This window comes from Betta splendens, chromosome 15 (genome assembly GCF_900634795.4).
Source record: "Betta splendens chromosome 15, fBetSpl5.4, whole genome shotgun sequence".
Classification (NCBI taxonomy): domain Eukaryota; kingdom Metazoa; phylum Chordata; class Actinopteri; order Anabantiformes; family Osphronemidae; genus Betta; species Betta splendens.
Window position 1 is genome coordinate 10047782 of NC_040895.2, and position 25556 is coordinate 10073337.

At 43.9% G+C, this 25556-nt stretch overlaps 1 protein-coding gene across 4 annotated transcripts in view; it reads left to right on the forward strand.

Moving 5' to 3' along the window:
* Window positions 1–25556, forward strand: part of LOC114842078 (collagen alpha-1(XIX) chain) — a 73843-nt gene that overhangs the window by 44831 nt on the left and 3456 nt on the right. For 3 of the 4 annotated variants that reach the window (XM_055502314.1, XM_029127567.3, XM_055502315.1), the window contains 31 exons: window positions 933–971; window positions 1089–1133; window positions 1787–1822; window positions 2421–2465; window positions 2949–2993; window positions 4260–4340; window positions 5852–5893; window positions 6070–6147; window positions 6505–6540; window positions 6678–6731; window positions 6965–7018; window positions 7736–7777; window positions 9491–9595; window positions 9716–9769; window positions 10176–10229; window positions 11003–11056; window positions 11144–11197; window positions 11486–11530; window positions 12717–12767; window positions 12902–12946; window positions 13859–13885; window positions 15028–15081; window positions 15437–15481; window positions 15718–15762; window positions 15860–15922; window positions 16348–16383; window positions 17879–17923; window positions 18348–18491; window positions 19472–19538; window positions 19647–19784; window positions 23027–23104. In XM_055502314.1, coding sequence (XP_055358289.1) covers window positions 933–971; window positions 1089–1133; window positions 1787–1822; window positions 2421–2465; window positions 2949–2993; window positions 4260–4340; window positions 5852–5893; window positions 6070–6147; window positions 6505–6540; window positions 6678–6731; window positions 6965–7018; window positions 7736–7777; window positions 9491–9595; window positions 9716–9769; window positions 10176–10229; window positions 11003–11056; window positions 11144–11197; window positions 11486–11530; window positions 12717–12767; window positions 12902–12946; window positions 13859–13885; window positions 15028–15081; window positions 15437–15481; window positions 15718–15762; window positions 15860–15922; window positions 16348–16383; window positions 17879–17923; window positions 18348–18491; window positions 19472–19538; window positions 19647–19784; window positions 23027–23104 — 1801 coding nt within the window. Of the gene's footprint in view, window positions 1–932; window positions 972–1088; window positions 1134–1786; window positions 1823–2420; window positions 2466–2948; window positions 2994–4259; window positions 4341–5851; window positions 5894–6069; window positions 6148–6504; window positions 6541–6677; window positions 6732–6964; window positions 7019–7735; window positions 7778–9490; window positions 9596–9715; window positions 9770–10175; window positions 10230–11002; window positions 11057–11143; window positions 11198–11485; window positions 11531–12716; window positions 12768–12901; window positions 12947–13858; window positions 13886–15027; window positions 15082–15436; window positions 15482–15717; window positions 15763–15859; window positions 15923–16347; window positions 16384–17878; window positions 17924–18347; window positions 18492–19471; window positions 19539–19646; window positions 19785–20316; window positions 21171–23026; window positions 23105–25556 lie in introns of those variants that run through there. The other variant, XM_055502316.1, reaches the window with a different exon arrangement.

Sequence of the window (25556 nt, forward strand, 5' to 3'; positions counted from 1 at the left end):
GGTCAAAGAAAAGTTGTGAGGCATCCCGACGGAAAATGCATTTTCCAGAGTTTAAGCACAAATTCAAAGTTGCCTTTATTGTCTATTTTTAATATGCTGTAAACAACCAAGGCCGTATGAATGACTCAAAATCCAAGAATGGCCTGAGGTCAGTTAGTTGTAATAAGTTCTGATGATTATAGCAGATAATTACGTTTGCTTTCCAGATCGCTTGTCTCAGCTTTAATTCACATCGCCTCATTCTTTTTTCTTTTCGCCCAGTTTACACAAACAATTAATCAAGCATCTCCTGCCCAGATCGTATCTACAGTGGGTGTGCGTGCGCCCCTTTGTTATTCTTACTGTACAGTGCGTTCTGTATCGCTGGTGTCGACGCGGTTCAGTGCAACTAAAATAATCACTCGTACCACGTCGCTCGCTTCATTGTTCCACTTCTATCAGCTGTGAGGGATAAATGTGGCCATTTTTAAAGCTGCCATTCAGAGAGATATGTTTCTACTTTTAAAAGACTTCAAGAAAACAGATTATGTTGTATGTGATGAGTTTGACCATCAACAGACCATTTTTAGACTTCCCTGAACACTAATTCAAATGTACATGGACATGTGTCTCGTGCTGATCTGCAGTAGTTCCAGACATCACTCTACAGTAAACAAGCTGCTAGTCTTGGCCTTTAGTTTCATATAGTGTAAGTGTAGAAAGTGATGCCTACTAGAACTAGAACTAAAAGTATAAGAGAGACGCTGTCTGTACTGTATAGTCATTTATTCATATCCTTCTTCAAAGCAAAGATCTGATGCAAAAAGAATTAGGTTGGGCCCATATTGTGGTGCTGAACAGTCAGCCAAGGTGTCGTCCACTTTGCTTGCTTGCAGTAATTGTTAGGTCAGTGGAGAGATTTTAGAAAACCCTGTATTTTTCGTTACTTCTAGGTGATGACAGCTCATGGATTAAGACAGCTCTCTGGAACTGTAAGCAGCTGCGTATGTCATAACACTTGAAAAGTTTCTGTGTGGCGTCTTTATGTTCTTTATTTGTGGTGCACAACTGCTAGATTTTGAAGCTGTCTGTTTTCTCCTGTGTTTGAGGATGACGTGAAGGAAAGAACCCAGAAGGGAGAGAAAGGAGATCAGGTAACTACAGTGTTTCTCATTGTTTCTCTCACTGAAGACTATTCAGCTAAGAGCAGCTCTATTAGCTTCCAAACAATGCACACGGGACATCACAGCGAAAAGAATAGTTTCTAATGCTTATGTAATATTAATAAAAGCAGTTTTGACATTTGATTGGGAAACAATCATTTGTCACCTGCTGTTCAAATGTCAAGTAGGTGTCACGGTTTGCGCTTTGTAGAGGGGACGCGCAGAATTAATTGATGCACGATTATCACCGGGAACTCAAAACAACAGATGCATCTCCTTGAAGAAGGCAAATAACAAAAGCCTCTGGGACAGCTGTTGACCAAACACTGGAAGACTAAATGAAAACAACGTGCATCGTGCAAACAATAGGAATCTGCAGATCAACTATATACAGCGTGATTTACAGTGCGGCAGGCTGGGGATTTTTACCTCACGGTTTACGTTTCTGCCGTTATTTTCAGCAAAGCAAACCTGGTGAACGAAACACCCATTCCAAACTATTAACCTTCACACTGCTCTTCCGCTAACTTGGTGAATGCCCTTTAAATCTTAGCCCAGTCAGCAAATGCAATAAATTACTTGAGTGTTTTCCTAATGCAAATCTTCAGAAGCGGTGATTGTCTATCTCTATTATTTTCCCGCAGGGTGAGAAAGGAGCTCAAGGACCTCAAGGCCTCAAGGTAACGTGGTGATGATTTACAGTAGCATTTGCATAAAAAGCATTGCTATCCACCGTAAGTGTGCAGCAGACAGTCCAATAACAATAGTATACAACAATAGCTGTGCACACCAGAGCTTGTACTGTAGATGCACTCTGTGTGCAAACGTATTTACTACCTATAGGCATACTTACAGAAAGGAATTATCATTGAGGACACTGAATATCAACATCAGCTTGGTTGCCATGGTATTGTTTGAATTGTTGCTTAATTAGTCTGTACAAGAACAATAATGAGTTGAGACAGAGAGCGCATAAACAGCTGCATAATGAGCATGTCTGGGATATAAGTTCTGATTCGATAGAACGCATGCATGCAAAGCAGCGGCTGCTCAGTTATTGGAATATCGTCAGCACAATGGAACTAGCATGAATAACCAGTTCATTAAAAGGCAGCGGGGGCAGCGCTCAAATGGCGCCGCTGGTGGAAATCGCTCTGGGAACGCCGGCGCCACACGTTTCTGGGTTATAGCATCCAAAGACCCGACAGTTGTGTGTCACACAGGGAGAAAATAGCTCCAACGTATTGTTTTTTCTTTGTGTTCTGCCTGGGGAAACAGGGCTCGCCTGGACCCACCGGACTCCCAGGACTCCCGGGCGAGCCAGTAAGTGTATTGGCACCAGACGCTAGCACTTCACGTCAAGCCTTCCTTTCTCCCGTTGCCTTATCTGTCACCTTGCCACATCCTCCACTCTCCGTCCTCGCGCCTGCCGGAGTGGAAGGCGGCGATAAACAGATAAACCTCAACAGGCGGAAGCGGAGAGGACATAAAAAGAAAAGTCCAGAATTTTCACACAGACGATCAGTGATCAAATTTAAGAATTAATTAGTGGAAAGAGGCAAATCTATGCGCTTTATGCCAGGAAAGGAGGCACAGGCCCAATCTGTTCTTCACACCTGCTTCGGTAATGAGCATCTGTCTTTATTCAAAAGCAGGGAGGGAAAAGAGGCATTTCATAAATCCTGGCTAAGGGAAATTATGTTGGAACGCGGGCAGGCTGCTGAAGCAGTGAGGAGGAGGAAATAAATGTGTGTGAGGAGATGAAGGCCCTGTGATAGATGTGTCTCTTTTCCCCACTATTTACAGGGCTCTTCGGGGGGGCCTGGAAGAGATGGCCTGAAAGGAGAAAAGGTGGGTAAACCTCCAATCAAGTTCCCGGCTCAAAGACAAAAATAAAGCCGGGATGTTTTATCACAGAGCGAACACGCTAGACAAGTTGTGAGGATACATTTCAAATGACTCAGCCTGAGCCGTCCTCAGTCATGCTGCAGCTCCGTGTCCTCACCTTCCCTGCGATTGCCCGCAAATGTTTTCCTTGCAAAGGGGCTAGTTCCAGATACTGTGCTGAATGCGGTAAAGTGGAAAAGTGCACATGCATATTTGATGAGGTTTGTCAGTTGTCAAAGTGAATGAAGCCTCACTCAAGTCTTCCCACCCACCGGAGTCACTCTGTTACACTCCAGGGCAGAGGAGTGAACCCACGGTGCTTCAGCCTCCTACATCCATTCACATCCATAACCCTCCTTTGTTATACTGGTGTTAACTCAGACTGAGGAGCAAGTTCTGCTTATGCATATTCACACGGTGAGGTAGTCAATTAATATCTTCAAAATAAGAGTGTCACTGTGCTAAATATGAAGTGGAAGCCAAGAGCAGTGGAAGAAGCTATTTTAGTTTCGTGGGTGATGTTCAGTCTTAACTTAAAAACATCAAAGTGCAGTGACTCTCAGCTCTACATTTAGTAGATTTTAATGATCAAATCCTACTCCTCCACGTTCTCCTGATTCACAATCGTGACCCTCGAAAAGCTTAGGACTCCACCCAGACAGTAACTGTATATAACTAGTAAGATGTATCACCTACCACAGGCTCACAGTGAAAGTGTTACTGTACATAGGTTAGTTACCTCTAATGTGCCTATTTCCAGTACAGCATGTTGTACTGGTGCACACCTGTGGTGAAATTTCACAAGGGTGGGGGTGTAAAGCAACACATATTTTAAGGACATGATTTAATATGCTTTAATATGAGACGATGTTTCTCTTTCTGCCCTATTTTATTATAAGGGTCCAAACAGTGCCAATAACTGATGAGGTGTCCTGTTTTAAGAATAGTTACGGCCTATGACACAGAACTTCAATGTCCCCAATGCAATTCACTTAGGCTCAGGCCCTTAGTTGCATATAGTATAATGCCCTTCTTTGCCCTTCTTTACAGTCTGTCTAATCACTAATAATAATTCAGCCCAAATATTTCAGCCAGCACTGCTGATGCAAATACTTTATGATGTACAAAATGTACCTTGTAAATTGTCTGCCCTTCAGCATTTTTTCTGTTCATTTCCCTTTGACATTTTGTCCATGAAGAAACTTCTGGATGCCGTCTTTCTTTCTGCAGGGGGATTCTGGTGGTATGACTGGGCCCCAGGGACCTCCAGGTCCAAAGGGTGAGCCTGGAGAGCCTGGAGGTGGCTATATGGTGGGTACTATACTGAGCACCTCATTAGCTTCAGGATGTGAATCACAGAGTGCAAAAGTTTAAACAGCATGTGTGGAACAATAAAAGCCCACATAGTGTAAATCATTTGCAAACAGCTGGAACAGTAATTCTCGCTGGCTTCCTACAGAAGCTGTGTGTTTTTTTCTCATGGAATCCAGATGCAATGTCATTAACTAATCCACCATTAGAAAACCCCAGGCTGGGTAATCACCTATCCTCTCATTTTGGAGCTTATAGCTGTTGAAGCACCCACTTTTATAGACATGGCTTTGCATATAGACCTGTTCATTATAGCGTCTACATAAACGCCAGCGAGTGTGCGGCCGCGGCCTCCATCGCGGTTGACAGCGCGCGCTCTGCATTTAACGGCGAGGGCGCTGCGGCTTCGAACAGCCGCGTTTGATTGTGGGTGGAGACGCCGAGGTGAACACTGCGCTCGACGCGAGCGGACCCGCTCATCAAGCGAGCAACTGTGTTCAGCTGAGCAGGGCAATAAGGGAGGGATTGTCCTCCAGCGGTATTGAAGCAGGATTGGAAAGCTGTGTCTGTGTGTGTGTGTGTGTGTGTGTGTGTGTGTGTGTGTGTGTGTGTGTGTGTGTGTGTGTGTGTGTGTGTGTGTGTGTGTGTGTGTGTGTGTGTGTGTGCGTGTGTGTGTGTGTGCCTGTCACGGGGAGATGTTTGCAGCAGGTCCTTATCTACTGAGGTAGAGTTTAGAGTAGCCTTGTCTCTGCATAAATCCTGATAGTGCGTGTTTTGTTGTGTTAAGACAAAGAACAAGGAGCCAAACAATAAACGGAACTCAGTGCAGATGGTCCGTGTGTCTTTGATGAGTCCGCCTGTTTTGGTGGTAATGTCGCTTTATTGATTGTGACTTTTAATAAATTATGAACAAATGACTCTTTGTTTCCTTTGACTTGAGTTCTGTATTAGCTTCAATAGGCAATTTTCCACCACTCTGAAGTACTGACTAAAAGGTTTTGTATTAGTGAAACTCTACTCCATAATGTACAGTATATTGTGTTTTCTTGTGCTTTTTAGTTATAAATCCCGATGTTTGCAACTTCCGCCTCTCTAAACTTTCCTGGTTTTAATATCTGAGTGCATTAGTACCGATCTCCCTACTGTAGGTCTGTATTGCTGAATTGTCTGTGCGGCTAATTTAAATTGTGCGATGTAGGACTTGCTGACCACAGAAATCAATGTCTCATCTGGACTGTTCAGTGAATAATGCTTACAGTAGCCTCGATTCCACTCAAAGTTTTTCTCAGCGGTATGTCATTATCAGCCCGCCTATGTACACCGAAACTATTTGAATTGTTGTAAACAGTATTGAATGCACGTTCGCACCGTGCAGGGTCGCTTCTACACATTCCATATCATTGCTTTCCAGAAGTAGAACAGATTTTTTGTCCTCACGTTGTCGCCAAGCTAAATGCTAATTAATGCAGCGCGATCCTCTGTTCTCACGTCTGCTTCCTGTTGCTTTGTAGGTCGATGGCTCGCCGCTAACCAGAGGCTCTCGTGGGCCCAAGGTAGGAAGCAGCACATCAGCAACACACACATCTGCACTGCTACTGTAACTATGTTCATTCCTACGGGAGCAGTCAATCAAATTTATCACAAATATACTGTGTATACGCATACATGAGTTGGAGAATCAACCCTGAGCATCTCTGAACTGCTTCTGGAACCACTTTGTTGTCGTCAGGGGGAAAGAGGAGTCCCAGGACTGCCTGGAGATCACGGTGAAAAAGGTGAACCTGGAGCAAGTGGACTGGGGCCACCTGTGAGTATGATGTAGTGACTGGCCTGCTTTCATTCATAATTTAGCTGCAACTATGTACCCTTTGTATGTGGACACTGAAAGGGTGAGCTCCTCACTAAATATCAAGCTCAGTGTTCATTACATGAACTCATTGCTGTGAGGTGCCGGCGTATTACTCTCTGCCTTCGCTCTACTGTATATCCTCCGTGCCGCTGGTTCAAACCTCGCAGATTTGATTGTGGGTCTGCTTTCATTTTTGAAATACAGCAGTGTTAGAGACAGAAGATCAATAGAGCAAAAGGTGTCTAACACAATTTCTTTAATGGATCCTGGGTGCTGGGGCAGGTGGTGTTAACAAGATGTGTGATGTGTTCTTAGGGCCCGGTGGGAGCCACGGGAAAGCCAGGGATTGAGGTCTGTGGATTTGTTTCTGTGGTTTGTGCATCCACAATACGAAAACAGCGCAGCTCTTTTATTTAAACAGATTTTAGATGCATAGCTGCGTTGCTCAGTGGTCTTGCAACTTTTGAATTGTCTTGGATATTTTTCAGGGCCCTCGTGGTCCCCCAGGTTTATCAGGCCCCCAAGGAGCTCCGGGAAGAGAGGTAAGGGATCAGTCTGTCCTTCCACTTCTGTTCAGTCCCTCACACATCTGTGGATGAAAGATGACTGGGAGCATGAAATAATGTCAGCTACCCACTGTGGATGAACAAGCATGATGTATCACAGCTCCTGGACACAAATCCCCACCAACCGAGATGGCAGACTCGCAGCCTTGCATGTCTGTTTGATATCACCCACAGGAAGGTTGTTAACGCCTTTCTTTTTTCAATTAAAGGGCCCCCCTGGTAGACCGGGCCCCCCAGGCCCTGCTGGACCCCCGGGTGAGCCAGTAAGTAAGAAAATTTAATTTCTGCAATCCGCAGTAGAGCGTCACTGATCTGCAGTGAGGACTAGTGAGCTCACCTTAAGTCAGCGGCTCTACTGAGCCTGCACTCCAGTCTTGACATAATTAGCGACTACTCCCACTGTTCTCTAAGCAACATTGCTTTCAGGATAATGTTTCAGCTCACAACAAATTGGCAGCACCCCGTTGTCAGCATATGTTTTTTATGTCTTTCCTGTCTTTTCATGTGTTGCATCTAACATTTACTGTATTGTGAAGACTGAGCTGCTGCTCCGCAAGGCATTTAAACCCGTTTTTATCCGTGTGTTGTATGGAGCCATGAAAGCCATTTATAGTCTGCTTTATGTTTGCAAATACATAGGCAGCAAATTTGAAAGGTTTTTCTCAACTCCGGAAGAGAAAAACAACAATGTGAGGATGTTACGATTGTGTCTCTTTCAGTCACAAGTTATTAAGCTGTTTCCTCAATCATTGCAGAGAAATTCAGAAAATGAAAAACAGGAGACTCTTTTTAAATGGCATTTCTTATACAGTACGATGGCCTTTCAAATGGATGCTCTGAGCAGCTTACACAATGCTGTTGCACCAAATATTATTATTTTCAAAAACAAAACATTAGAGATTTTTAAGCTATGAAATGAAGGCTGTGGCCGTGTTTCATTGATTTATAAAATCATTCATCTATTTCTTTTGTTTTGACAGACTGCCTTGCCAATTGTTGGAGACATGGGCGCCTTGCTCAAGGTATTTTTTTATTATCTTTTTATTTAAAGATGGTTTAAGCTTTACTCAAACAAAGAGGCATCTGAGTTAAATAACTAGAGCTTATTCCTTTACCAGGAGACCATTCTGCTAATATATGGATCCTATCAGTTAGTGGTGGAGACAGTAGAAGCCCTTGAGTGCCTCCATCAGGATGACTGGGAGAAGTATACATCTTTAAAAGCAATTCCAAACAGTTCAGGCTCACATATTAACTACAGATGTATAGTCAAGAAAGAAGATGCAAATATCACAAACCTGCAGAGATCAGGTTAGATTTCACTGAGTAAACTCATTAGCATAGTGTTTTGGAAATGATGATGGTGGCACTTGCTATGTGCACCTCCTGCTTCTCCCCAAAGGAAAATCATAGAATATTTAACAGCAGTCTAGTGTAAGAAACCTCTGCACTGTATGTAAACTGTACGGTAGTTTCTTATACAGAATTTTAGTTTGTTTATTGCATTACTTGAGATATTTCTACACTTTACAGTAAAATTTCATTATAAGGCTCGTGTTTATAATTTGCATTATGAACATACAATTGTCAAAGTAGTTTTTGTACTGTACAGTACGTGAAATCACATCCATTAGAAACGTGTGTGAGGGAAGCTGAAAACGACCAAATAACAGGAGCCTCAAGGGAAACGTCTGTTTATCCTGCAACTAAACCGGTTTACTGTAATTAAAGTCCCACTTGCAGTTGAAGAACAACATAACAATGGAAAATGATCAAGTACTTATTTTCACTGTGTCACTGAAGCCGTCGTCTTCATTTTCCCCAGTAAAACCATGTTACAACATTGTCATCATGTTGCGTTTAAGGGCTATTGTTGTTCTTCCTCCATGCGTTCGAGTAAACAACAACACGTCAACATGTCTTTTTTGTCTAAATGCGCTGCAAGGCCAGCTCCTCTATTAAACAGGAGTGCAGCGTGAAGAAGCAGACCTTGTGTTGTAGCTGTAATAGGCGCATTTTATCAAATCACTGATTTGCTCCTTCGTTCCATTGATTGAAACAGATTATTTGGCTTTCTTCATGTTGTTACCTGCAGGACAGCACTGTGTGAATGTGAACCGTGACAATGAATAGGACGCCGTCAGGTGACTAATCAGTACTAGAACAGCCACAAGCTGGGCGTCGTAGACTTTTTAGTAGTCTTTTCATTTTCAAGTGTCAACCTTGGGTTGAGCAGCTGTTTACAGCTTCAGCAGGGACCTTACCTTTAAGGCCGTGACACCTACAAACAGGACTAGAGCCATTCACCTCTGACATTTTTACTTGTAATTAATCAAGTCAATAATAACAAGCTGTCCTGTTGAACTACCTGAAGATAATTACATGACAAAGACTTATAGCTGCTTCCACTGCCCCGTCCAATTTAAAGGGCCTGTCGTCCCTGGAAGTGCGCTGGCTATACACAGAGTGGATAAGGGACAATGATCTTTAAGATTCTCACCTAAATGTCACAGTCAATGAGTTTGACAAAGTTCACCGCTCACTTAGATGAGAGACGCCGGTGGTGGGTTCACATTATTTCCGCTCCACAGACATTTGGAGAACACACTGTGTCAGCTGGGGTCTTGTCCGCCACATGGGAGATGTGACAAAATAAAGGCTGGAAATGCTCAATTTGAGGAAATCTTATCTGTTCCACCACTTTTCCTTGCTTCCTCCCTCCCGTTTGCTGGCAGAATGCCTGCAGTGTGTGCCAGACGCGGATCCCAGGGCTGCCCGGACAGAAGGGAGAGAAGGGGTCCCCTGGAGTGCAAGGAGTGGAAGGCATGGTGGGAGAGAAGGTACATGAAACGTATTGCGTGCCTATGGACATGTACATGCATATTTGATAATCATTAGCTTCTTATCCATTACTTATTAAATACTTGAACTCATGTTTAATGTGTAATGTCTCTAAACAGGGGGACCCAGGCGTAAGAGGTCCTATGGGTAATCCAGGCAAAGAAGGCCCAAAGGTATGAGCCATATTTATCAAGCACACTGTTTTAGTTGGGTTGGTTGTTTTAATCTTCCTAATATGATAAAAGAATCTATGATGCTACAAGCATCACACTGTGATAACGTTTATTAACATATGTGTTTAATCTAGTGGAGTTTTACATGACAAACGCGCTTCATAAATAGTCTTCTGGATTATCTCCGGAAGCCTAACCAGCTGTCGTACAAGTCATGTTATTCTGTACGCTATCATGCGCTCGCTGCCGGAGTCGTTACCATGGATACGGGTTTGCACGATACCACAGTGAAACAGGCTAGGCGAAGTTGTGTATGGGAGGAAGAGGCATTTTGAAGTGTGCGCCCATCGGCCTTCAGCTTCCAAGTTTGGGGAAAAACATTCGCTGGATGTGCTTTTTCCTGCAGGGAGTGAAGGGAGAGAGAGGCTTCCCAGGCCCTACAGGAGATAAAGGCGATGAGGTGAGTACAAAAAGTTGAATCTAAACAAATGAATCCAGTCGTTGTCTAACCATCCAGCTGCCGCGGCGACACGGGGGCGTGGCTTTTTCAGAAGAATGTAAATATATTGAAATGTCTGCCAGTCGACTCTGACACTCTGATACCGGCCTCTGAAAACAAAGTGCTGTGTGTGCACTATGCCCCGTCTTTTGCACTGTGAAGAGCGACTTTATAGAGAACAGGACGTGCTCTGAACGTGTGTGTGTGTGTGTGTGTGTGTGTGTGTGTGTGTGTGTGTGTGTGTGTGTGTGTGTGTGTGTGTGTGTGTGTGTGTGTGTGTGTGTGCTAATTAAAAAAAGGGCTGAGAAGAAATTCATAGGTCAACTTTCAGCACTGAACCGCAATGACAAGGGATTTTCACTAACAGGCACACTTGTTACTAGATTTTATAGGCTCAATAAAAACACAGTTTATCACCCTGTTAAACTTCTTTTCCATTTCAGTGATAAAATACTGTAAATCTCTGAGAAAACACATTCACCGCCGTCTCTACAGAACAACAAACTTTATATAGACAGTCCTGATGTTAACAAATGATGCAGCTTCTTCAGAGTTATTTAATTTTGGATGGTAGGAAATAAATTTCTAGAAAGCTTTTCCTGGCATCAAACCAATTAATTAGATATGATTTCTTAGAGTGCTGCCTAGTGTGTAGTGGACAGCCAGTAATTCAGTCCACAGCGCTCTCCTGTATGCTGTAAACTATGACTGACACTAAAACGTGTCACCGTTAGGGGCCGACAGGAGCTCCAGGACTTCCTGGTGTGATCGGCCGTACCGGAGCCCCGGTAAGGAGTCTGTCCTTCATCTCCTTCATTATAAACACACTCATGTCTATGCTTAAAACAAGTTTCAGGATATTGTTCTGTTGGCAGGGGCTTATGGGTAGACCCGGTCCAATGGGCCAATCAGGAGTCAAAGGAGAAAAAGTAAGTTCTTGCATTGAACATTTATCTGTACATGTAGGTACAGTAGACAATAAAACACATAACCTAAGTGTTTGCTCAACTCCATGCTGTTTTATCATTATTCCTAAAGATAGACCGGTAGATCATTTTTCTTACCTTGCATCAATATTGAGAGTTCTTTGAATGTTTTTGTACGGTTGACAAACGAGGTTCCATATCTCTGGGTTACAGTAGTCCATCACTGCGCTGGGTAAACATTTGCCTTCCACAGACGTGTTTAAACATTCCTCTGCTTCTTCTGGTTGGCAGGGAAGTGAAGGCCCGCAGGGCAGACCAGGGCTTCCAGGGCCTCCGGTGAGCTCCTCCCGCCTCAAACAGAGCCAGCTGCTGTGTGAAAACCTGGTGGCGCTTTGAGTTTCGAAGCTATGTCAGGGTCACAAGTTTTATGTAGCTTTATTATGTCTGCCATAAATATGTTTTATTGTTGCTTAGCGTCTTTTTTTAGTTACTACTCAGCTCACAAAACCATTAAAACATGACATTCCTGCTTTTAATATCCTCTTCTATTCAGGGGATTTACATACTGCTCAGCTCAACAGTATTTATTGTCAGAAAGCATCAGACAGAAGCATCGTGGCAATAGAAGGGTCTGTGTTTTGTGGAGAAAACTGGTAGCAGGTGTACAGGTGGACGTGGAGATTCAGGTGACAGGGAAAGGCCAGGTGTTACTACAGGGCAGCCGCGAGTGATAAAATCAGAAACGACAGGGGAGGTGGTAAAAGTTACGCGGAGGGTGAGTGAATGACCGCAGATAAACTGGGCCGATTTGGTGTAACAACAAAACGCTGAGATGAAACTGTGGCGACCCGCTCACCGGCGTTGAATCATTTTGCCTCCCTTTTAAAGGCCAGTGAGTAAGCACTTCCAAAGGCAAATCTATAATTCATCAGCTGTCACCTTGAACCTAGTGTGCACCTCCACTCCCCCACCCACCGTCCTCACGCGCACACACACCTTGGTCTCATAAACCGCAGTCTGGGAGGACAAGGGATGGCTCAATGGCCTGAAAAGGGCAGAGCCATCGCCTGCTTCTAAATGAGAACCTTGACTCTTTCTACATTTACAATATGTGCCCTCTACAAATATATCATGGGAAAAACATTCATTCATGCTCTAATAGAATCCACCAAGTCCAGGGCGCCTGCTTCTCATACCAGGATCTCTCTTAATCAGCTCGCTCTTTTGTATTGTTAAGAAACACTTGTTTTTTTTAATTACCACAGACTCAAGGATTATTAAGCCTCTTCTGTTTTTTCCTGTTCTTCTCGCTTCCCCCAGTCTATCACTCTCTTCCCCTCTTTGTTTAATCACCAAATGAGCTATTGATCTCCCTCATGTTGCTTTTAAGGGCTTAACAGTGTCTAACTGCTCCAGACTTACTGTGCCAGTTTAATTCTTCAGACCCTGGGTGCCTGTAACTCAAAATACAGTAAGAAGAGTCTGAGTGGAAACGTCTGCTTGACTGTTGGTTGTGTTTTAGGGTGTGCCGTATGTGGAGGGCAATGGGATGAGCAGTCTGTACAAGCTACAGGTAACCACTCCAATGACCTGAAATCAGTGAGAGTGCCATGTGTGCCATCAGTCACTTAGGCAGAAAGCAATAAAATATATTTGACCAGCTGTAAAACAAAGAGTCAACATTAATGTAAAACAATGTCATTTCAGAGCGGTGGAGCTGTTCTAGGACCCCCAGGAGCTCCCGGTGCTCCGGTAAGCATCATCATTGTTGTGCCTAAAACAAATCCTCTACAGTTTGCCGTGCAGCGCGAGCACACAGGCGCGTTGATACTGTATGAGCTGCAGAACCTGGGAGAGCAGAATAACAAATATCCTGACTAGCCCTTCTGTGTTATCTCGGCTTCTGAGGCTCTCGTATCAAAGTCAATCTTGCTCACTGAGAGCTAGCGGTTGGTGAAGGCCAAGGGGCTTTCTGGCTCTCAAACAGGTGCCTCTGACCTGCCTCAGGACACATAACCTCATTGATATGCACAATGGACTTACTGTAGAGGTCCAGCTGCTTTACACAGCGCCGCGACTAAGTGAACCAATTTGCTTGTCAGCTGCCGTGCTCCTTCTTATCGGAAGGTGTGTAATCTGGTCGGGTAGATGCTCACTCAAAGCCCCGCAGGGATCCGAGCAGCACAGCCAACGCTTAAAGTGGTGGCAAGAAAAGATCCCCCCTTGTGTCACGAATCACTGCTAAACGTAAAGGATGTTTATCCACATAGAGCCTCTATCAAACCCACTTTGGGACAATCAATAATGGAGTGAAGGGCTACATCTATTAATATTGCTGATTGATTTACTGAAATCAGAAAGTGGCCCCCATAAACAATTATATCTATGACTTAATAATAATTATACAGACTACACTGTGTTTGAGTGTGTGTTATCAGTACTGAGGGTGCCCATTTTTTATTTTGTTTGAAAAAACTGGGTAACACAGTATCGGCATGATTTACAGACAGATATTGTGAGAAAAGAGAAGAATTATTGATACTATATATCTTAATGCCAATAACAGATTGTGGCCATGTGTCATTTCCAGGTTATTTTACGATTTTTATGGTAGCAGTTGTCACATTCATGGCAGTAATCTATCCTGTTCTTCTTTCTTTAAAGGGTCCCAAAGGAGATGAAGGACCTGCTGTGAGTTGACACTTTTCATTCCGAAGTATATATTTTATGAAATATTTGTCTATTTTGGTGCTACAGTACCAAAAAAAAGACAGAATTCAGAGTCACCAGTTACTTTCTGTCGTTGCCTCTGTGGTTCCCTCCAATAAGTCAATACACCCTGAAGTCTGAACACTTAACCACTCTCAGTAGAACGCCAACAAACAAGAAAAAATGATCACATCTCCTGCAAATATGAAACTCTTGTCCTATATTGTCTTGCCGGTGGGAACCCGTGAACCTTCTCTGCACTTCCAATGCCCCCCCCCTCCCTCCACACACTTCATGCTGACGCCTGAAAACAGTTCACGCAGGGATGGGAACAATACAGCGCATCAACTTGAATTCTTTATTCTCACAGGGCCAATTGCATTTTTTTTATTGTTCTGTTGCATGGTGATTCTTCACCACAATGTTAATTTGACATTTTAATAAATTGTGTGAGCGGCTCCGGTGCTGTGGTGGAATTGCTCCAATCCGTCTCACAGCTGATCCTCTGGCTGGCCCACTCTGTCCTCAGACGCACTCGCTTATTCATGACAATCTACATGTGTGACAATTACCTGGGCGATCTGTCTGTGTCAGCACCGGTTGCCCGCTATTCTCTGTAATGGCGTTTCTCCGCGCCAGCTTCAAGTGGATGGTAGATAGGGGCCATCACTTGTGAGAGCGTGGAATGAGTCTCTATTTTTAGTGCACAAAACAAGACTGTGATTGTCAAATGTTGCTCTTATTTCTTAGCATCTATAGCCTTCAAGGTGTGACAGCATGTGTCATAGATCATATGCCATAATACACTCAGGTTGAATGATTCCCCTCTTGGGATTATCTTCATATTGACACACACAAGGGTGTATTCTGGCTGAGACCATCAGGTACAGAGATGGAGATGTGCGAATTGGCTCCAGGAGAGCTGATATTTATTTGCTTGTGTATGTGTAATGTTTGCTTACAGCCTTATAATGACACTTTTTTTTACACTAGCTGATCAGCGCATTCAGCCTCTGAGGACTATGTGACAGAAATAGCAAGAGGGGGGCGTCTAGCCAGGCTGCATCAGCGGTGGCTTTTTTGTGTTGACGCGGCGTGTCGTGTGTTGTGTTTCTGTCTGGCAGGGGGAACCGGGGGCCATGGGACTACCTGGGCTCGAAGGGCTGCCCGGTGCCAAGGTATGGTACAGCATCAGCCCAGAGACGCCACGTGCTCTTGGAGGGTTCTCCTTCGACAATGAGTCACGCGGTTATTGAATGAGAGCCCTGCCTGTGTAAGAGTGAAACGTGGCATGAGTAAATGTTGAAGGCACAGTATGAGTCAACTTGGTTGTGGGGCTTTTAATGCTGATTGAAGACTCTTCGTGATGAAAGAAACCCTAAGATCAAAGCTGTAAAGTTGCCATTGAGACCTGTGACTTACATTTACATTGCCCACAACATTAACTATCATATGATGGTATTGTAGGGTTAATGCAGTTGCTACTGTAATGTTGTCTCTTTTTACTTGTAAGTTTTGTTGTGTTTTCTCCAGGGAGATATTGGTTTGCCCGGTCCAGCTGGGATAACAGGTCCTCCAGTAAGTGAGACTTCATGTTTTTATTAATCTTCCTGGACTCATGTTTTGAGTCAAACCTCGTCTTCCATTACGCTTTGTCCTGCTGTTTTAATGGGATTGATGTGCAGCTACTGTACAAGGTGTGTGTTGCTACTGTATATTATACATGGGAGGCTGTAGAGGTGCAGGAGATTATGATCCCATTGAGGACCTGTCAAACACAGTCTGTTGTCTTTCTTTCTCTTTGTGATTGACAGGGGAAGCCCGGCGCTCGTGGAGAACCGGGGATCCCAGGAGAGCCGGTGAGCCGCATCCTTCAGCTCTCTTTGAGCTGTCAATCCGCACGTCATCCTTTTGTGACTGCCGACTGACACATCGGCGGTTTCTGTTCTCTGACAGGGTGAGAGGGGCCCGCTCGGAGAGACAGGATTCCCAGGGCCCGAGGGACCCCAAGGTGTTCCTGTAAGGATGCTAAATGAATCCTGTTGCTCTTTATCTTATTGTCATGGCCTTTCTGTAATGTCCAAGTTGGACATAGGTGTTTGGACGACATAGAATTTGCGTGCATCATTTATGGACAATTGTTTTACAGCTTTGTGGGGGGGGAGACCAAATGATTCAAAACAATGAGGCTAAAATGCATAAGTTAACCATCTCTTGTTCTGTGGATGACTACATTGCTCTATATAATTACCATCAGAGATGGTTTCTGTAATTTTCCCTGTAAGCGCACAATGAAACAGTGTTCGCGCCACAATCAGGATCATTATCCCTTGGTTGAGATATCTCATTAACTGTGGAGATTACTAGGAGTGCAACAGTGCCGATCCAATCGAAGGTGGGAGCTGATACGAAATGTCTTTGTTTGTGTTGCGCTCCTTGAGCAGGGCAGACCTGGGAAAGATGGAACTCCTGGATACAAGGTGAGTGGAACAGATTGCAGATTCCCATATAGAAAGTGCTTTACATCAGCTACGCTACAGAAAGATGGCACAGCAGATTTTTATCCCCACCCTCGAGCTACATCCTGAGTGCATTAAACCTATTTGCATATTTAAGATTTTAACGATAAAAACTAAATGGAATCCTGCAGATTTAAGGCTTTGTTGACTTTTCTTCTTTTTAGCCTAATTATACAGTTAATGCTCTCAGGCTGTGATAAAATGTTTGTAATAGAGGGCAGTGGACAATTAGATTAAATATGCATTTTCCTGCCTGATGTACTTAAAATTGAAACAAATGTTGCAGCACAGTTGGCTTTTAGATGACTGATCAACAAGCCCCTGCACCATATACTACATAATCACACAGAATGGGCTCCCAGCGTGAGGAATAGATCTGCCATGAATAGCCATTCCTATCTCATTATACGATCTAATACCCAGACCAGATTGGTTATGAATGTTAGTGTTTTGCACGCTGATTTAAACCTTACACATTAACGGCAGCCCCACCATTTTATTGTTTTTTGATTGTTATTAGTTAATATTCGTTCATAAAAAGCTCTGCACTGCACTGTGTCTTTCTACAGTTTAATTCCCATGTCTTGCTGCAAGGTTGCTGGCTTTTCGGTGGGGCAACAGTGCCATCTAGTTGGTTGCTTTTCTCCTGTCGCCAGACTCCTTGCATGCTGCTTTGAGGTTTAATGTAATACTCAGAGAAGCACATTTCAGTGGGCAAGATGATAGATTTAAGCCTCCCATCAGGCATTGGGGAATACAGAGTAGTGCAGATTAAAGCAGGCAGGGGAGAACGGCACCACAAAGAGACGTTCGCTTTAAAACCACATCATGCCAGATTGTCTTTTGCATGGTTCCTGTAATCCAGCAGGAAATTGATACAAAGATGCTCCGAGGGGTATTACTGCTAGCACAGTAAAGGGAAGCAATGAGGAGTGACAGGGAGGGATTGGAAGACACGAGATGTTGTGACATGTAGCCACAGACAGGTATTTTTTCTCCCGGCTCCTCGATATGCTACAGACAGCTGGTGAGAAAAGGCATTTCTCAAACAAAACAGCGGTGATGCAGAGGAGCCATGACATTGCAGAAGGTGAAATACTATACGGGGGGATATTATACAAGGAGGACAACTAAGCTGAGTTACAAGCAATCAATACTCACATACTCAAAGCCAAGTAATTCACTGAAAGCTCGCTCAGTGTTTTTCGCTCAATCTTTTTCTGATACAACTCATGAGAAACTTATACTAAATATGAAGTTGCTAACATAAGATATTTTATGAAAGACTTTGCTGCTTTAGGTGTAAAAGGATGTTGCTTTGTTCCTCTGCATGCTGCCAACATCAGTGTATAGTGAATTCAGGATGAGTCATTTTCCAGTCATTGAGGTGTGACTCGTTACTAACTTCTTCTAAAATAAAGCCTTAACCTGTTTTTCTTATGTTTTTTCACCTTAGGGTGCTCTAGGTAGACCAGGAGACCGAGGATCCAAAGGAGAACGGGTAAGTGGCATCATTCCTGTTTACCTAAAATGCTGTTTTCTTACGCCGACTATAATGCAGAAACAAGGTTTTTGATGAACAAAAGTCTTCACTTCGGCACAAATATGACTAATCCCCACAGCACATAAGCTCTAGATAAAGGCATTTAACGCTTTGTACAGTTTCCTATTGTAAGGCAAAATTAAGGAACTCTGTCACACTTCCACACTAATCTATTGCAAACGCTGGTAATAAAGGATGCAAAATGAGGTTTTTAGCTTCATAGTGGGAAACGGCACCTCGGGACAGGTGACTGACTGGACACATTAAGAAAAATGGGTCATACAGGCCCGAAGATTACAGTCATTGTCGCACAGCTTATGGCAGCTTTAGCGGTAATGTTGGCGTACGCACGCATGTTGAACGAGTTATGTCTGGGCTTCAGGGTGATTCGGGGATTCCTGGAGAACGAGGGGTTCAAGGCGAGAGAGGTCGCACAGGGGATCCTGGCCCTATTGGACCCACTGGACCACAAGGTGAAAAGGGCGACACTGGCCCTCCAGGGGAGCTGGCAAGCGCGATCCTCTTGGTAAGCTCCCCGTTTGCATTTAGCACAAAGTAAACAAGCTATTCTGAGGCATTAATAAAACCTTAATTAGGCGCCTTCCATCCGAGCTTTTGTATGTAGTTCACTTCTCGCTGTGTGGAAAGTGGTGCAGCTACAGATTTCTGCACGGAAACTTCAAATGAGGCTGTGCAAGGGAGGTTTGCTGTTCTCTTCCTGCCCAACACTTCCCACTCCCGATCATCTAGGCGCAGCAGAAGGTCAGAGAGGAAGGGAGATGGAGGAGAAGAGAAAGACAGAGATGCGTGGGCGTGCCTCGAGCGCCGCGGAGCAGTGAAAACACCTCCGTGTGTCACAGACAGTTTACACATACAGTACGCAGTCACAACAGTTACGCAACATTCACAGCAGAGATGAAGAACTGTTCTGAAATCAGAAATGTAAGGTCCAAGGCTACTAGTGTTTGCCATTGTTAACTGGTGAGGCCTTGGAAAATTCTAACAATGCAGCTGAGGGAGATTCACATGAGTCACGGCTAAAAGCATATCTGTTATGTGGGGTTTTTAAATCCTTTCAGCGCCTCGACTTAATGTGGTAGATTTGCCTTATACCCTTTTAATTGCATAAGGAGCTGGCACAACCATCTTTATTTTTCCTCTAGAATTTACTGCATTACTACAGATGTAACTCGTGGCTCAAAGATATCACTTTATATAGTTAGCTAATTAACTATTCCCCAAACGAATCCCTTTTATTTCTAACTTGGCTTAAGGTGCTATTACATGCAAGGTTGAACTCCATTGAATAGGAAATAACATTTTAGCACTTGTCTCTCCTGATTTGCATGGAAAACATCTCAGAGCTGACATGGATGACAAGGATTCAGATGATTTTTAACTTAATCTATTTTCTCTGTCACCAAGTCACCGTCAATGTAGTGTTTACTGTCCATTTTGTCTTGAAGTACTTGAATGAAAGTTGTAATTTTACCTCTACATATACAGAATGATCCCAGCTTCATGACAGAACTCAAGACGCTAGTTCGAAATGAAGTGTTGAAAGTCTTTGAAGGTACAAGATACTTACATTTAACATTTTTATTTTGAATCTTTCTTTTTTCTTTTTTTTCTCTTTATTCTGTCTTTGTTAACATTTCTTCTGTGTTATGTTCTGTACTAGAAAAGCTATCGAGCGCTCCCATGCTTAAGAAGACGCCTGCAGGCATCTTAGCTTCACAAGTTCAGGGGCCTCCGGGACCTCCTGGCAAGGACGGACTACCAGGTCCACCAGGAGAGCCTGGACCTCCAGGTCCTCAAGGTAGGAGTTCAATCCAAACTGCAGTACATTAGCATCACATGTCTGTAAAAAATTAAAAGAATAACATTCTTAACTGCTGAATGCTTAAAACCGCAGGTGAAACCCGATTAACCACTTGTTGTCTAATGTATTTGAACTTTTAACTACGTATGTGGTCGCTCCATACGTGCTCAGCTCATTGGCCCTTAAAACACCCAGACTGGTCTCAGCATTAGGTGGCTTTAAGGTTTTGGTGGACAGGACATATGATACACTTCCACACAAAGCAAGCAGGAGTTTACTGTCCATTATGGCCCCATTTCCATCGCTGTCCACCAAAACCACAAGATAGTGTTGAAGCTGTGACTGATTGCTGTATAACAGCAAGTCCAATTAGCATAAGCTACACTATCAACTGTACTGTAGGTAGGAGATGAACTCCAGATGATGGCGTTGGGCATAAACACTGGGAGCTGGCTGAAGGAAGAATTTCACCAATGTGAACTGATACTTGCCTTTTGTAGGGATTTATGGGTATTTTTCTCTTGCTCAGACCCATATATCAATGCAGACTGAGGGGCGGAAAGCAGAGGAAAGGCCAGGCGTGTGGTGCACAGCGGCTCTCTGGGAAATATGAAGACAAACGAAGAATTGGCTGTGAATAACTGAAAGTGTTATCAGTGTGGACAGGGGAGAGCCCCGGTTCTGACACCTCGCTGCAGGAAAGAAAGCTTCTGAAATACAGCAGGAGCATAGTCAGGACACTGTTTGTCAGACTGACTGACAAAACTTTCTGTGCTCATACAACACTAATGGTTTGCTGGTCAGGCTTTATACTTCAGACTTGCTTAGATTTTTATTATGTCTGCAGAACTATGAAGAGGAGGAGTGTGTTACACGTTGGTGCACATCAGCGCACCACTGCATTGGCCTTTCTCTTTAAGCTTTGAATCTACCTCACGTTATTCAAGACCATTTACACTTTAACCCACTGCCATAGTATAAACGGATGCTTTCATTCATGAATAATTTAAGTAAAGCAGGCACCTACTAGGCTATAAATATTTGTGTAGTAATGCCATTTGCATTACACATGTCTTGGATTTTTGTTTTGCTTGTTTTATTTTTTTATGCTTCAAAAGAGTGTTTTATAGATGATCCTTAATGCAGCTTTGCAATAAATATTTATTGAAAATAAAGAGGAAAGCTATTTCCCTTGATAAATCAAAAATTCAACAACTTCTTAATTTTTTCTTTGTTGACTTGCCTCCACTCAGCTGGGTGGAGGGTTTGGGGTAATATTTCCTCATTATTTCTCGTCATCCTCCGCTGGAGACTGTGCTCCTCTGGAATATCCAATTTGACTTCCTCTCCAATATGCCAAAATGAATTGTTTATGGAGAAAAATAACTCCGGCGTTAAAGTCCCTTTCTTTCTTTCCCCATGGTTTGATTTCACATGGGTGAAAGTCCCAAGCTGTTAAGGATACGGCTGAGAATGTATTATGATTATCATTCTACAAGTGTTCTACCTTTTGAGTCGTAATGAAAATTCTCTCTGATGTCACTGTGCTTAAGTACATATTCCTTACATTCTACTTTTTGTTTTTACCCTTGTTTTATTTTTAACATTAGCCTTTCAGTGTGTTCCGTGTGTCTATTAATACAAACCCACAGAGGTCTGCCATGTTATATCAGGTTGGAACCAGTGTTAGAGCTTCCTTCTTCACAATATGGAAACGTCTTAAACACAGTAAACGTGTGTGTTTTGTTCTTTTTAAGGCGCAGCGTGGATAAGTAGCTGTAGCTCAGAACAATGTACACAGGTGCTGAATTGCAGTCTTGTCATTTAAAGCATGAAAAACCACTCTATGGCAATCTTACTTATTATTATTAACGCACTTTGTCCATTAGTGCCCCTCGAGACAATTAGTTTGCAGCCAACTGCAGATGCAGTATGGCATTTCCAATCTGGCAGAGTGCACCAATCCAGCATGCCACCTAAACTGACTGCCCTGTGTGCTATTCAGTATTTTGTGCTTAAGGTACAGTGCTCTTTTCTCCATGGAACGTCTCCTCCCTGAATGAATGCCCCAGGCTCTGTGAGTGTTGAAAGAATTCTCATTATTGCGGCAATGTGTGGATAGCCCCTGTCTCTTTGAGCCGCGGTTTTGGAGCATTCATAAGGCTTTTTTTTTTCGCTGAGATTTCCTCCGACATGTAAGCACTGAAGCGTTTCCCCTTGGGCCAGGCGATGCAGTTCTTGATACTCCTGTCAGTGTTCCTGATGCACTCCATGCAACTGCAGGTCTTGAGACTCCATTACTTTAAGTGCCTCATGGGGAATATGTTTACAGCCCCTCTAATTCTGACGTGGTGTGCTGCTCCTATGACCCGTAAAGGCTGCCTACTGGCTTTGCATGGGGCTAGCAATTCTCTAGATAATACCTTTTATTATGATCAACACGTGTGTGTGCTTGGCTTAAGGTTCAGTGCAAATGCTTTCATTGTTCGGCACGTCATCCTTTATGCGTGCTTGAGTTTACCTCCAGTTTTTTTTTTTCCGGTCGAGACCAGCTTTTATTTCATGCGCAGTACATGTTCTCCAAGAGAATCACTGCTCCTTTGAAACTGATGAGCGCTGGAGTCCAGCTGTCACGAACGGGCGCCGTTGTTTTGCTGCATCTGTTGCATTCGTTTTTTTGTGTGCAATGAGTTCAGCTTTGATTAGCCCTCTCTTTCCGTTCGCTGTCTGAATGCCTTTAGTGACCCACATGTCTGACCTCCACATACAATAAAAACCCCTCTCCGCTCTGTTGTGAAATCCTCAAAAACGTGTGCTTGTCACACTTGTTGTTGACAGGAGATCGGACAATGCTGCCTTTTTCCAACACTAACGCACAGATGGCTGGTTTGATGATTTCTGTTTTGACAGGATGTCAGTGCATCTTTCCTTATTCAAAGGAGTGCAAATGAAACTGAGTGGTCTGTTTCTAAATCAACTAGCTTTCCTTCAATATAGCATCACCTCGGATGCCTGGAATCTGTCTTTTTATATAATGAAAACTGATATCATCAACAAGCTACTCTGTTTCTGGACAGATGCATGAAGGTTACAAAGATGCATCAGCCCCTGGATTTTTATGTGTTAAGGCATTTTTTACTAATCCTCCTAACTGTGCTACACAAAATGTGAACATAATACTACACTGTTTCATTACATCGGTGCAGCATTTAAATCCAGATTATTGTGTCTGTCCTCAGGATACAGAGGTCAGAAAGGAGAACGGGGTCAGCTTGGTCTGGGGTTGCCAGGAGATGCAGGACCCACAGGACCACCAGGTAGGAACATTACTGGAATAAAGGAAACTTAATTCAATGTACTTTACATTAACATTAGCAGCATATGGGGTAATCAGCCATGACAGTGGCTGTGGCAGGCCAGGGTGAACTACCCCAGCTCTAGATGGATGTCCAGTGTTACAGTATGTCAAGATGCCCAATCAATGAATGCTGCTATCTAGCCACTCAATAATCATCAGCCTTAATCTATTAATGTGTCCTTAGCCTCAACAATATCACATTTGTGACAGGGTGTCTAGACGCTCAACGTCTACCCCTTAGATTAGATCAGACTTTATTAATCCTACGATGGGGAAATGTCTTTGTTTGCAGCAGCGCTAGTGCTCCTTCCTGCACCGTGGGTGTAACAGTCTGGTGCTGAAGGAGCTGCTCAGAGCCTCTACAGTGTGGTGCATGGGGTGAAGGGGTTCTCCATGATGGATGTTCGCTAGCCAACATCCTTCTGTCCCCCACCTCCTCCACAGACTCCAGTGTGCAGCCCAGGACGGAGCCTGTTTTGTGAACCAGCTTGTTGAGTCTCTTCCTGTCTCTGCCTGTACTGCCCCCATCCAGCCCACAACTCCATACAGGACTACTGAGGCCACCACAGTGTCATAGGAAGTCCTTAGCAGCTGTCTGCCCACACCAATGCAGTATATGCGAATGCAGTATATTTCCCTGCAATAGCCAAGAACTGGGGCTGCATTGTGTGTCAGAGGAGAACTTCTATCTCAGCCTCCGTTTGAGATAAATGCAGCACACAAACTTTGCTGCTGCTGATGCAAAACTTTGCTGCAGCTGATGATTCTGCGGCATAAATGGGAGCTTGATAGAAGACAATATTCTGCAATGGCAGAATTTAGCAAACCCCGCTTTGAAGTAGTCCAAAACAGAGGCTTCACTGAGCACAAGCCAGGAGGCGAGCTTGTCTCCTGCTCCTGTGAACTGAAACATTACTCCCCACACCTCCAGAGAGCGATGGGAAACTGGATTACAAAGAGAATCTGGAGACGTGTTCTCCAAATGTCTTCAGTGACGGACTTATTAGGTTAAACTTAGGCTGAAAAGTGCAGCTTTGCATCCTTTGACATTCACACAGAGCGCGTTTTATGTGAACCACCAGCTGCTTCGTGGAGACTGGGAGAGCACAAGAGGATGTTACTGTGGATAAACATCAGATACTGAGCACAATGTCCATTTGCGTTTGTTGTTTTGACCTTCAATGCTCCATAACCTGTCAGGCTGTGATGTAATTACGTTTAATTTTGCAGTTGTTGTGGTCCAACCATCTGAGGCGCATTAGACCTGTGCTGTAGCTGCAGCATAATTACGGTAGCAGGAATAGGCTTGCAGGTCTAAACAGCAGCAGTGTCCACTGAATGTGTTATTTTTGCATGAGCAGTAAAGCAGGAGATGGATGTGGTTTAGATAAAAAGGTCAAAATGGGGTTTGAGAGGATAAAGACAAAGCAGCAACCGTGATTCTTAGCGAGTAGGAGCAACAGGCCTCCAGCTGACTGGTCTGATGTAACGGCCCTGCTATAAGTTATTTACAGCACGCTTGTGGCTGGTTCTTGTGTTACTCTATGGACACAATATACGAAAGAAAAGGAAGCTCACGACTGTGTTTTTTTCTTCCACAAGCTGTTGCTAAGTAACATCTAGATACTGTGGTGACCTGAGTATTTGTGTCAGACATGCAAATAACATCCTTCCAGCAAACTCACATGACCGGGGTCGGAGCGTGTGATTGTGTGAGAAAGGGACCAATGAGCAAACACTGTTACAGTACAAGCACCAGCAACGCAGATGAGTGGGAATAAGCCAACTCCTACCATGAGCAGTGGTGGTGGCAGCATCATGCTGTGGGCATGCGTCACGGCGACCACTCCTCGAAAACCTGTCAGAGGAAAGTGTGAAAGCAAAGGAATCGCAGGTGATACAGACCACACGGCTTAAAATCAGCTCTCCTGACATTCTGCAGTGAGTCCGACTGAGAAGTAGCTGGATTTGAAAGTCACCTTTCGCTCACGTCCAGTGTGCAGCCTGACCGTTTGAGCAGGTTAGAGTAGAAGAACGGGGGGGAACGTTGCTGTGTCCAGATGTGTGGAGCCGCCTGATCTCAACACCGGCTTAAAGCTGGTGCATTTGTTGCATCACTGTGAAATCCGACTTCAATGGGCTGTGATCTTACGCAAGCTCTTGTTTTCACTGGTTGTGGAACGGGCTGCTGTTGGGGAAAGATATAGAAAATAATGCAAGTTAAAATGGGACAGGGAGGCTGGATTTAATTCACCTTCCACCTTTCAACTCTAAATAACAATATGACTCCTTCTTGTGCCAGGATGTTCAAACCTCCCATCTGCAGACCTCCAGTTAGATTTTGGCTTGGCGCGTGTTGGGTCCAGACCTTTACAGCAGGTGCTAAATGGAAGCCACTTTGAATTTAGGCA